Source organism: Mastomys coucha, unplaced genomic scaffold (assembly GCF_008632895.1).
Source record: "Mastomys coucha isolate ucsf_1 unplaced genomic scaffold, UCSF_Mcou_1 pScaffold14, whole genome shotgun sequence".
Classification (NCBI taxonomy): domain Eukaryota; kingdom Metazoa; phylum Chordata; class Mammalia; order Rodentia; family Muridae; genus Mastomys; species Mastomys coucha.
The window spans coordinates 22,192,906-22,206,069 of NW_022196896.1; the positions used below are offsets into that span (position 1 = coordinate 22,192,906).

At 37.6% G+C, this 13,164-nt stretch overlaps 1 protein-coding gene across 3 annotated transcripts in view; it reads left to right on the top strand.

The window, feature by feature from the left end:
- Positions 1–13,164, top strand: part of Lrrc69 (leucine rich repeat containing 69) — a 120,005-nt gene that overhangs the window by 89,958 nt on the left and 16,883 nt on the right. For all 3 annotated transcript variants that reach the window (XR_004117749.1, XM_031366564.1, XM_031366563.1), the window contains exon 8: positions 7,712–7,827. Coding sequence is in view for 2 of the 3 variants with exons in the window: in XM_031366564.1 (XP_031222424.1) it covers positions 7,712–7,822 (111 nt within the window). In the remaining variant the exon portion in view is untranslated. The remainder of the gene's footprint in view (positions 1–7,711; positions 7,828–13,164) is intronic.

The window sequence follows — 13,164 nt, forward strand, 5'->3', positions numbered from 1 at the left end:
AGGGTCCCCAGTGAAGGAGTTAGAGAAAGGTCCAATGGAGCTGAGGGGTTTGCAGCCCCTTAGGACTACCGGGGGCTTTTTCTAATACCCGTATCTTCTGTGCTTGCAGTGGACCCATTTGTAAACATGGGCTTTCCCACTCATGATATAACAACTCGGAGACTTAGTTATATATGAATAAATTCCTAGGCTGTAAGTTTGGACATGTTCTCTGACTAACTCGTAACATAATTAACCCATTGATTCTATTCTATGAGTGCCACATGGTTGGTTACCTCTTCTCAGTTTCACGTGTCGTCTCTTCAGGGCAAATCTCTTGCAGCTGACTCTGTCCCAGAATTCTGCTCTCTCTACTGGAACTCCCACCTCTTATTTCCTGCCTCAGCTCATTGGCCAATCAGCTTTTTATTTACAGGTGATGCATACAGTATAAAAGATTCTCTCTACAGTGTCTGTCTCTATTTTATGTCAGGTTACCACAAACTGAGCATCTTAACAAGATCTATTGTTTTGTAGATTATAAATTTAGTGTGGGTCTTGTTGAGCTCAAGGCTATTTGGATCAGGAAAAATGTCTACTGCTTTGCCCTTTATAACTTCTGGAAGATATTCACAATTTTTGGCTCATGGTCCTTCCTACATTTTCAAGCCAATGTTGGTAGATCTTGTCCTTTTTATATTGCATCATTTGGACCTTCTCTCCTGCTTCCATCTTTTACTTAAATGCATACTGTATTTATGTTATTTCAATCAATCTCTTTCCCCCACTGACTCTACGGTCCTTCCTCTCTCCTAGTACTTCTCAAATTCATGACATATAATTATTTTTGCTAGATCTATGTATCATCTATGTATAATCTATCTATTTACATCTATAATCTATCTCTACCTATCATCTATGTGTCATCTCTCTATCTACTTCTCGATCATCTCTCTACTTATTTATCATCTAATTATATATCTATCATCGATATCATCAACCTCTCTCTCTCTCTACCTCTCTCTCTCTGTCTTTATCTCTTTCTCTCCATATGTGCATGCATGCCCCCCCACCTCTTGAGTTTTCTACTCTTTTAGTAGAGTTCAGATGTACATGTGTTTGGGGCTGATCACTTGTGATTGGATACGTATCAGGGTTCTTGTCCCTAGAGAAAAGCAACTATATTAAACCTATGTGGATAACTTAGGAGAAATTGCTTACACCAAAGTTCCTAACCACATCTACACAATTCATTTTTTATTGCTGTCTTGTCTAGGATTCCCCATAATAATAACTAGAGCACTAAGCCAGTTGTGGATGAGTTGGTTATATCTACTGAGATACTTTGCTTTGAGGAAATAAGAGGTGATCTTTATTTTTATTTTTTGCTATTTAAACCAAACTTAATACTTATTTTATAATTTTATATGACAATAGATAAGGGGTTCATAACGTTTAAAACATGGCTCAGTCACCTGTTGAAAGATTAAGTAGAACTCAGTGCTACCATTTAATGAATATAGAGGAAAAGGCTTCCCAATGCAAGTGTTACAACTCTGAAGGGAAAGATATCCTGGCAGTCAGGCCCAAGGAATACCATAAATTCAGGCTGCATAACAAATCTCACAGGAGATTGGAAGGGAAAAACCTAGGCTAGGGCTGCCTCTGCTAGGGCAATAAGCTGAGCAGAAGACTGGGGGAGCTCCTCAGGGGCTAGGCCTAGCCATTGGACCTCCTCAAAGTTAGGGCCCATCTGGATGGGGACTTAGTGGTGTAGCCTAGGGGTGGAGCCTAGCAGCAGGAGGTCCCTAGGGGTGGAATTTACAAAGGGAGTCTCTGCCCATGACAGAGAAAGCCATCCTACCTGGTGGAGTTGGCTTGAATAGCCAGCAGAATTTAAATAGAGAACTAACAATTTCTAAAATAGGAAAAGGTTATAATTTGCTTTTTATAATGCTTCTGATTATAAATAGTGAGGATTGGAACATTAGATGTCATTACAACATTTCACTCTTCTGCTAAAATAATTTTCTTTCAAAATAAAGCCATGTCTAATCATAAACTTTTCTCTAATTTTAGCTTGGCAAAACAGTGTATTTTGTTTTGTGTTTTTTATTTACTTTCAATTCTCTTTTTAAAAAAATTATTTATTTATCTTTATTTATATGAGTACACTGTAGCTGTCTTCAGACACACCAGAAGAGGGTATCAGATCCCATTACAGATGGTTGTGAGCTACCATGTGGTTTGCTGTGAATTAAACTCAGGACCTCTGGAAGAGCAGTTGGTGCTCTTAACCACTGAGCCATCTCTCCAGCCCCCTTTAATTCTCTTTTAATTAAACTCTTTTTCATGCAATATATTTTTCTCTTCTCCCTTCTCTCATCTCCACCTTCCAGCCTACCCAACTTAGTGTTCTTTCTCTCTCAAAAATAAACAAAAATAAAAATAATAAAAAATGATGACAAGAATTCCAAGACAAAACAAGATGAAACAACAACAACATCAAGACACACACACACACACACACACACACACACTATTGAATTCATTTTGTGTTGGCCAACTACTCCTGGGCCTGGGACCTTCCCGGAAGTATTGTTGATATACCCACTGACATTCTGGTTATGCTTGTAGCATTTGTTCTGTTGTTTTACCTATATATCTTATACTTAGGTCTCTGTTTCAGGTCTCATGTGTTACTAGGTAATATTGATACTTACCTTTCTACTCTGCATACACAGTATGAAGAATAACTTCTGGCGCCACAAATGTTTAGGGGTGAAGTCACTAGCTCCTGTTCTCCATGTTCAGTGACATAAGTAAATGTTGTCTTATGTAATAGAGCCTTATTACGTTGTGGAGAGCAGCCAATAGCCTTGGAAATAGCCTATGGTACTAGGCAGTCCCTTTGGCCAATGACTCAACAGATGTGACATATTCCTGCCACTGGAGGCTTTAACTTGGTAGGATAAGTTATCTAGTTTGGCATTTTATTTCTCATTATATGGTGATGTTTTGCATTTTAATTTTTATCAGCTAGCCTCCAAAGTGGTAATTATTTTTGACAGAGTCACAAGGTTTCTTAATTCACATGTGTCAACAGGGGTACTTTCTAGGAAGAAGTACCATCATTCGTTTGCAACATGGTCATTTCACATGACAGGTGTCATACCAGCACAGATAGCTACTGTGACGATACCCAGGCAGGTAGAAATTTAAATGAGCATTCATCTGAAATACCTTGGAGAATTTTATTTGTTTCACAAAATAGTACAGAAGAGAGTTTTATATGAAAAATTGTATTACCAGGGAATTATGTCAAGTTCTTTTCCTCAGTATAATTCCCAGAAATCAGTCCATATCCCTGAGAAGTATTGTATTATTAGAGTAATAAACAGCAAAAATGATGAAAAATGAATTCTATTATAACTAATAGTCTAATTATGACTAAACAACAAGTCATAATTCTCCTGAGAAGGGATAAAGAAAGTTTGCATTCCTGTTTGTGGCAGGAGCCAACCCACATTCTTTCCTGGCATTTTCTTAATGACACAAGGGAAATGCAAAAGCCACAGTGGAAGTAGGAAGCACCATGAAGAGTTTTTAGTATTAACTTTTCACCTCATGGAAAAACTAGAGCAAAGCATGCTAGTTAGATCTACAATATAGCTTCCCTGATTTATACTCTTTCTCTGATTATCTCTTGGTTCATGGCTTTATTTTGTGTCTCAAATACGTGCTAATTAAAGAAGACATGGAACGGTTTGTTTTTAATATACCATCATGGAGAAGACATGGAACGGTTTGTTTTTAATATACCATCATGGAGCAGAAAATAACTGTTTCCTTTAGGCTAGACACATGTATGGAAGGCACATTTAGTTTCGATTTTTTCCATTAGAATTCACACCATCATTTCAACATTAAACTCACACCATCTAAAGTAATATTGTGTCATCCTAGAATTGACTTAAAACCTTCTATACAAAAAGAATGATTCCTTTTATTTTTGATCTAGTATATTTATTATTGAGAGCACATGATTCAGTATTTTATGATTCACTTATTGCTTTCCTTGCTTTGTTTCCCAAATATGCTAAGTACATTTTTGAGTTTTTGTGTTGAAGCTTACCCTTAGAAATATCCTTTTGTCTCTCCTGCAGTTAGCCATATGCCAAGTCATCCTTCTGAAACCAGTTCATCTTTTCTTTATGCTGTAAACTCTTGATTCATCCATAGCCTGACATGGTATCTCCTTTCTCTGTGTGCCATGGACTGGGTTGCTTCGGGGACCCCTTGTTCCACGGGGTGATAAAAGTTCTGGCCTGGTGGGCAAAGAATTCGGCGAGTGATAAGCAGAAATGACACAAAGGAGTGTGGTATCGGAGTGCAATTTGTACAAAGTAAAAATCAGGCCTATATAGTATACAGAAAACAGGGCAAATGACAGAAGTCATGTGGGCAGGAGATGGCTACACCAAGGTCTGTGAGAACAAGCAGCCAGGTGCAAAGCAGAGGAACAGTGGTGTCTTTTTTCTTGGGCTATTTTGGTAGCCCCAAGATAAATTCTCTGGGTCTGTCTAAGGCAAGTAGCTGAATGTTGTACACTAGCATTCTTTGGCTGTAACATAGATAATTAGTGACAGAAGCCCTAGAACTTCTCTCTTGTAGTAAAACAATTCTGCCTTGTGTGGAACTGCTTTGATAATAAGTGCCTAACTACTATCTCTAACTCTTGAGACACCCTGTCTGGTAAGACAGCTTCTTAGTAAAGATTCCAAGCTAATTACAGCTAGGAAATCAATTAGGATTATTGAAACACTGTGGAGGCGAGGAAATAATGTTTAATCTCAGTTTTAGCTAATAACAAGGGAGTGTGGATCTGAGTGAAATTTGTACAAAGTAAAAATCAGGCTTAAGAAATATTTCTTAGGGCACCTTTATGCCTGAATAAAGAAAGCATGCAGATCTCTCCACAGACTTTAGCAGAGACCAATCTTGTTGGCCGCCTTACCTGTCCAGTGGAAATAAGGAGGCAAACACCGAGCCCTTCTCCATATAGTTTAATCAGGAACCTTCATTTTTATTTCTTCTCTAGCTAGCTTCTTTTATATTCTTCTATATCTTCTTCTTACGTCTTACTTATTACTACTTACATCTTATTAATTACATACTTATTCCTAATTCTACATCTTACATCTATCCTTACATCTTACTTCTATCTTTACGTCTTCTCTCCTATCCCATTACCAGCCCCAATTCTACATACTTACTATCTACTCATACTTACTCACTACTCTTCTACATACTTACTATCTCTCCCAGCCCATCACCAGCCCTAATTCTACATACTTACTATCTCTACATACTTACTCACTACTCTACTCATACTTACTATATCTATACATACTTACTCCTATCTATACATACTTACTATCTATCTCCAGCCCCCAGCCCTTGTGGGTTAAATACTTTCCCTGGTCCCAATCAGCTATGTGGCAAAGCACAATAGGCTGCGGGAAATCATGCCAGCTTTCATCACAAACTAGAGGCACTCAGCTTTTCCAACTAAAGGCTGTTTATCTCAACACTCTCTGCTCTGGCCGGAGACCAGGTGTTCAATATATATGTATATATGTGTGTGTGTATATATATATATACATATATATATATATATGTATATATATATATGGTGGCAGCTGCAGCTCACCACAAATCTGGAACACATCTGAGCTACAAGATGTCAGAGACTACCTCAGGAGACTGACTCTTTTTGAAGTGTACGTCTCAGGTCCATGACCAGGTTTTTAAGCCTGTCATACAGACACAGCCGAAGTAGATGAGTGCTGTGTGACATCTGTGATCTTATAGAGATTACTACTTGTCTTAGCCATATGTTTCTAGTTATTTTGTGTCTGTTTATTTCTTATTCTTCCAACTAAATCTTGAGAAATTTTTGGAGGCAGAGGTTATTTGCTATATATTTTTATATTCTTGGCACTTTACCTAATGCATGCAAATTTTGGATCACTTATAATTTCTCTGTATTCTTGTTGTATGGGTCTTGCTTAATATACCTAGATGAGGATCCCAAATTTGTCATCTATTGGTTATTATCTGTCATTTTAAAAATTTACTTCTTTTGCTTATTCTTCCTCTTGCCTTTGTTTTTGTGTAGGAACTTCCTAAACAGTTTCCTTTGGAAGAGGGAGTACTGCTCTTTCATGGGTCCCCAAGTCCAGAGTTGATGTTTTCTGGCTTTGTTGGTTAGTTCTGCGCTATGTGCAGATATATACTAATCACAGTGGTCAGAGGTTGTTGATTAATGCTGATTGAGTAGTGGAATGAACAGCTCTCTCTCCCTATGTGTGTACATACGCATGTATGTATGTATGTATGTATGTATGTATGTATGTGTGTGTGCACGCATGTATGTGTGAAGGTTGGAGATAGAAGAACTATTTGTCCAAAAAAAAAATTAGATGAACTCCTGTGCCCTCAGTGTGGTAAATGAACACCTGAAAGGCAAAATAAAGACATTCACTAGGGAATTCAGGAGACGCCTACTAATTGATTAACAGCTTTGAGGGAAAACATTAGCCTTCTACGTCCAAACTAAGGTACGGTCAGAATATCACTTTCTAGCCACTGTTGGGTAGGGATGATAGTGCTATGACCTTTGACTTCTACTTCTCACTCATACATGGTCAGCATCAGGAGGCTGTTTCTCTTGACAGTGAATGGTAATCCTTAAAACATCTAAAGAGGATTTGGAACTTTGGTGGAAAAATGAGCAGAATAGTAATCAAGTATCTCATGGGGTTTGTGATGATATTGGCCACTGGAATTTTTGGCAAAACTAAGTAGTGTTATTGACCAATTCAATCTTAAGTCATATGTCTCTGCTTTGGATTTCTTCAGTGAGTGCTATGTTGACTTTAAAGGTTTTTTTTTACTCTCCCCAGTTTTTGACATGGAGGAGATCAAAGGAGGCCTTGCAAATATTGAGGCTATGATTGTTTTAGATATGTATATTAGATTGGCTGGCAGAATTTTGACTACCTATTTTGTGCACAAAGAATCATGACAAGAGATATCTGAAGTGTAAAACCGTAAGTCATATATTTATTGGCTTGTTTGAGACCCATGCAGCAATGATCTTAATGAATATTACAGAAAATGAACCAACAATATTATAATTTCCATATAGGAAGTGTATAGAACACAGGCAAAATCAAGAAGCCATTCAGCAGGTACTTGCTGCTTGATAATTAAAACTTTTTTCAAATAGGAATCAAGTTCCTGTAGCAGTATGATTTTCATAGGCATCCCTAGCATCATATGGTCAAACTATGCACTAGTGTTTGGATAAAAGCACATATAAATTTTTTTATCATTTAAGTTTTGTTTAGTGCTAAATATGCCTTTGTCATCTGGTTAAGCTTGTTTATTTGTGTGTGGTAAAAGAACAAATTAGATATAAATGGAATCGTGTTCTTTAGAAGTCAATGTTCTGAAACTTCTGAGAAAGTGACTATTTTATTTAAAAAAGTACTAGAAAACCAGGCGTAGTGATGGTTGCCTATGACCTTAAAATTTAGATGGTAAATGCAGTAGAATTGAGAGTTCAAAAAGCATCATCAGCTTTCTCCAACACAAAACAAAATGATCACACCCTAACCCTTCTGGGTGGGACTGTCTTAATTTGACCTTTAATCTTTCTCTTTAGAGCTGGAAGATAAGCAGAAACCTAAAGCTGATTCCTCTCCAGACATTTGTCTGTTCTTACCAATGCTTTGACCATCGTAATCCTGGTGTCTTTGGAATTGCTCAAGAGTAGAACAGGTGAGATAATCCTTCAGAACTTCATTGGGCCAGTTGTCTGCCCTACCCCAGGTCAGTGCATGCCCCACTTATGATGCCATACTCTGCCTAGTCGCATTCGATTTATTAAGCAAAGGAAGATGAGTTGCTCAGTTATAAAATTTATACTATGAGCACTTCAGTCTGCATCTAAATGGTTCTGTTTTTAGATGCCCTTTTCCCCTCCTATTGGCTTAAAAATACATGTAAAAATGTGAAAACATTAATCTGAATGACACATGAATGCTGATCTTTTCCATCCCTTTATGAGTTCCACCCCCTTTTTAAAAAATTCGAAGATTCTCCATTGAAAACACAATAAAAAGAAAACAGCACAAAAAATTTGAAGATGAATTTAATGGAGAAACATGTTTTATTGAACATTTCACAGTTGAAAGATAAATTTTTGAGCTAGGTAGCTATATTATATTTGCAGGATTTCACTTGAGCCACTAATATTTGTTGATAAGATACAGAATCTTCATTCAGCTTAAAAATGAGTAGAAGCCTGGGAAGTCAAGGGTAGTAACTCCCAATACCATTATTCTTTACAAAGTTCTGATAAATACATTCGAAAAATGTCTTTGGTCCAGAGGAACTGATCAGTGTGAGGAAAATTGCTGAAATGCAAGTGTGAATTATTTCCTTTGAGGAAATAGAGAAAACTAGGAAAGGAACTTAAGAGAATATATGTTACATTTTGCCTAAATCAGTGGTTTTTAAAGTGGGATTTTCATCCAGTGCCATCCAGAAAATAGTCTGGCCCTACCCTAGGACGAGTGAAGCAGAAACTGTGAGTATTGCTGGGCAGTGTCTGTGGCTGTAGCCTCCTAAATTATCTGCCTGTGTGTTCCAGTTTGAGAACCACAAAGGAGTCTAGCTTGTAAGAAAGTTAATCATAATTCTACATTTAAACTCAGCTAAAAATGCATTACTTCATGTGACTATTTGATGGTCCTCTTGCAAGAGGGTCAAGTGGAGCCTCTTCTTCTATACTTGTCCCACTGCTGCTGTCCTTGTAAGGACTTTATAGATTCAGTTCAGAGCACTTCTTTATGCATCTGGCGTATTTGCCAAGTGAGATCTATGGAGCGCAGTAAAGGCTCTTAGTTCCAAAGCCTAAGTCCCAGGTTCCACTCAAACGGTTACTTCCAGGTAACTTTAAAAGGCTTCATTAAACAAGAATGTGCCTTAAACAAAAATAAACAACTGAGACCAACACCGAGCTCACTAAACATGAATCACTAAAACACACTATGTGTACCTATTGAAAGAAAAATTACTTTAGTAGATTGTATTTGGTTAGGGAAGTACTTTTTAAATCTAGTTTATATTATATAAACATGGTTTGTTTATCATTTGAATCCTATGACTTCAACCATAATCCACTCCTCATCTTGTTCCTGAATAGAAAGTTCTACCCACCCATCCTTTTCTACACTTTAACAGGCAGTTCAGGTATGTTCTTGAAGTTCATGTGACGACCAGGTGGACTCCGGCTCCCTCTCTCTACCCTTGCTGCTGTGTTTAACTCATAGGTGAAGGTCACCATTCCACAGCAACTGCCTTTCCAAGGTCATTGCCTTCTTTCTGATTACCCTTCCAATTACCCTACTTCTCTCAGAGGCTGCTCCTCTCTGTAGATTTGGTCTCTACTAAGCATCAGTTAAGCTGGAGTCTCAGCCTTAGATTAATCTGTATTCCCTATGCATTTAATTGAATTATTTTCTGTGTTCTTCATTAAAAAACAAACAAACAAACAAACAAACAAACAATTAAACTGGCATTTTGTGAAACTTTTAGGCAGTTGTCATTCTCTTCTCTCCAGGCCCTATCTGTTTAATGAATGACTCCATCCACTTCCACCCATTCAGTTACTTTCACTATTCACACCATGACCACCAGTGAGTGAATCAGCCTTTGTCTTCAACTTTGACCTATAGCTCCAAGTTTTCAAATTTCAACATACATAAAAAGAATGGAAGGTTTGTTTGTTTGTTTTTTTCTTTCTGTTTTTTCGAGACAGGGTTTCTCTGTGGAGCCCTGGCTGTCCTGGAACTCACTCTGTAGACCAGATTGGCTTCGAACTCAGAAATCTGCCTGCCTCTGCCTCCCAGAGGGATTAAAGGTGTGCACCACCACCGCCCAGCAAGAATGGAAGTTTTATACAGACTGTTCTTTTCCTATTAATTCATGTATTAAACAAATATTTGCTGAATGGCTGCCATCTACTGGGTACAATAGTTTTCTGTACTAAATCTGTAACAGTGAACAAAATTAATGGGGTCTTTGCCCTCAGAGATTTCTTTTTAATAGAGGCAAGTAATAAACAATTTGCAAACAATATGCTAAATAAAATAGGATTTGAAAGATATAGAATGATTAGAATAATATTTATATGGGAATATTTATCAACGATCTAGAAGAAGTAAAGCAGAGAGCCCTGTAGACATTATAAGTAACAACTGGTTGGTTGAGGATATGGAAGGCTAATAGCCCAGCCCAGAATCTACTGGAAAGCATCAAATAACTGATATCATTCTTTTGACATCATAGCTCTGTCATCTTTTTTCCTCTGACATCATAGCTCTGTCATCATTGTTCAGACATAAGTGTTCCAATATCCAGATACCCAGTGCTGCTGGATACATAATCAGGCATCACCTGCCACCAGGGGAACAACATTAGGAAAGGATGCATCTGAGCCTATCCCATGGAGCCACTCAAGGCTTTCAGTCATTTGTTAAATCAAGAACTTTTTCCTCTACATGGGTGTGGTGCATGTGAGGGTGATGTATCTTCCTGATAGTTGTAATACATCTGAAATGCTGCTCAGATTTGACACATTGCAAAATGTTTTCCTTTTCTAACGGTTGTGACCATCCTTAATCTAAAATCAAAGCAACTGGAACTTGAAAGAAATTGCAATTAATCTGGATTCATTTTCCCCTTTGTTTGTCTCTCTCACAGACTAGGATTTCAATTTTCACTCCTATTCACTTCAGAAGGAAAATAAAAATGAGAAGGAAGTCTCCTTTATTGTTTGTATTAAACTCTTTTTTTTTTTTTTGGCAGTGTCTTCCATTTATCTCAACTAACTGCATGGCAAAGATTATGAGAAAGATCTTCATGGAATCACAATCTTTTTTTTTTTCTTTATTGGATATTTTCTTTATTTACATTTCAAATGTTATTACCTTTCCCGGTCCCCTCCCCCAAACACCCCCATCCCATCCTCTATCCCCCTGCTTCTATGAGGGTGTTGCCCCACCCTCCCACCCACTCCCACCTCCCCACCCTGGCATTCCCCTACACTGGGGCATTGCTTCAAGCAGAAGTGTATTTTAGAATCATTAATGAATTGTGTAGAGGTCTGTAGTGACTAGACATAATTTCAAGTAGCACCTCTGATTCTTGTTTTATGTACATATTTGTATACATAATCTGACATGAGTTTTCCGTAGTTAACTGGTCAATCCTTTCCTTTCATATCTTTGCTTTCCTATTCTAACCCTATTTCTTCTTCTTTACACTCTTTTGTCACCCTTCTTCAGCATCCGTAGGCTGTGATTGCAGTAACTGTTCAAAATTTCTAGTTATTTTCAGTGTTTCTAACAAACTTACAAATGGTATACAGATCAAAGACCTAGTTAATTTGATGAAAGTACTATTGTTTTTTATAGTCAAAACAATGAATCATTAAAGGAATTGGCTGTTTGGAAAATTCTAGGTTAAAACATTATCTTGTTGACTAATATATTTATGAAACTGGAGATTTCATTTTAAACTAAAGAAATTTTAATAAAAGTAGGTTTTTATCCATTGATAAAGCTTCAAAAAGCCATAAAATAATATTGCAAATGTTCTTGGTATGTCTTCTTAAAATATCTCTTTCTATGGCCCTTGTCTAGCTTATTTTTTTTCTGTGAGAAAAATAAGTGGGCAGATGTTGCTTGGTCTTGCTAAATAACTGTTTGTTTCTTGGTTCTGAGAAAGTCCCAGGGCAGCTTACTCCTCAAACCCACCATGGGAACATTTGGAGCCTTCTCAGGCCACAGGGCTCTCAGTTGTAGAAGGCACAAGTTCAAAAAATAACCTTGAGTCTCCTCTGGCAATCCTGCCGCTAAGAGCTCAGTGAAGGCCACCAAGGGATAAGAACACATTGACAGACATTACTTTGAGTTGCTAGAGGAGAGAGGAGGGCTCCTAAGCACCTCCGCAGACTCAAGTGAAAGATATGAATACGACAAATGATGTGTTGCCAGGCAGAGTAACCACAGGCTTGTTTCACAAAGGCTTCTCAAGGACAATTCCCTTTAATTCCTGTGAGTTGAAGAGAGGAAGAAACAAGGCAGTAAGTGGGGTCCTAAGGCTGGGTTGTAGACATCCACCTAGGAAAGTCAGACAAACTGTCCTTCTGCTCATTGTAATTATAATAAAAGCCTACGATTTCTTTCTGAACCAAGAAAATTAGCAGGTGATTGTGCTTGTTCTCTTAATGTATATTGAGGACAAAAATAGGTTTATAGTACTTTAAAATTGTTCAATTAAAATGCATCTGTCAGGTAATACTGGCCTAAGGAAGAAGGTACTTTACAAAGATATCTTCTGAAATGCTTCTATTTTGTGCCAACAATTATACCTCCAGGAAATATCTATTGTTACCTCTCATAAGGAAGACATTATCCTGACTTGAACATGGATGAGATCTCAGAGAACTGCTAGCAGCTTGGGGAGTTCTTTGCACTAAGCTTTTCTCTGCTCAAAACCAAGAATCTCTCTCTTGTCTCTCTTGGCTAGCATTTATCATTGTACATGTTTTGGGTTACATTATTCTTTGCCAGGAGGAGCTGGTAGAAGCTGTGCAGTAGGAGCTGCAATGGGCATGTGAGCTTCCTGGAGATGGCCCACCATTTTGCATACTGTGATGGTGAATCCTGCACAGGCACAGCCCCAGGCCCCAGGGCCTTAATCTCCATATTGCTTCTTGCTGCTAATGTGTTTTCTCATGGTTGTCGTTATATTTCTAATTTTTCTGACATAGTGTGATTGGCAAAGAAAGATACTTTATGATTGCTTTCCTGCGTGTTAGCCCCGTTAGGCAAACTTCTTTTAGATCAATATGAAGATGAACGGAATGAATAAGGCTATATAGATGAATCAATGATTTTTTAGAATTCCTAATTTGACTCAAATAATTTTATGAAGTTAAGACAGTTGAAAGTTTATTGTTAAAATCAAAAGTAGAATGTGCCTCCTTGTAGAATAGTAAAGGTTGCGTAGGTTAGAAAAGGAGTTCAATGAGCTTTTATATGTTCC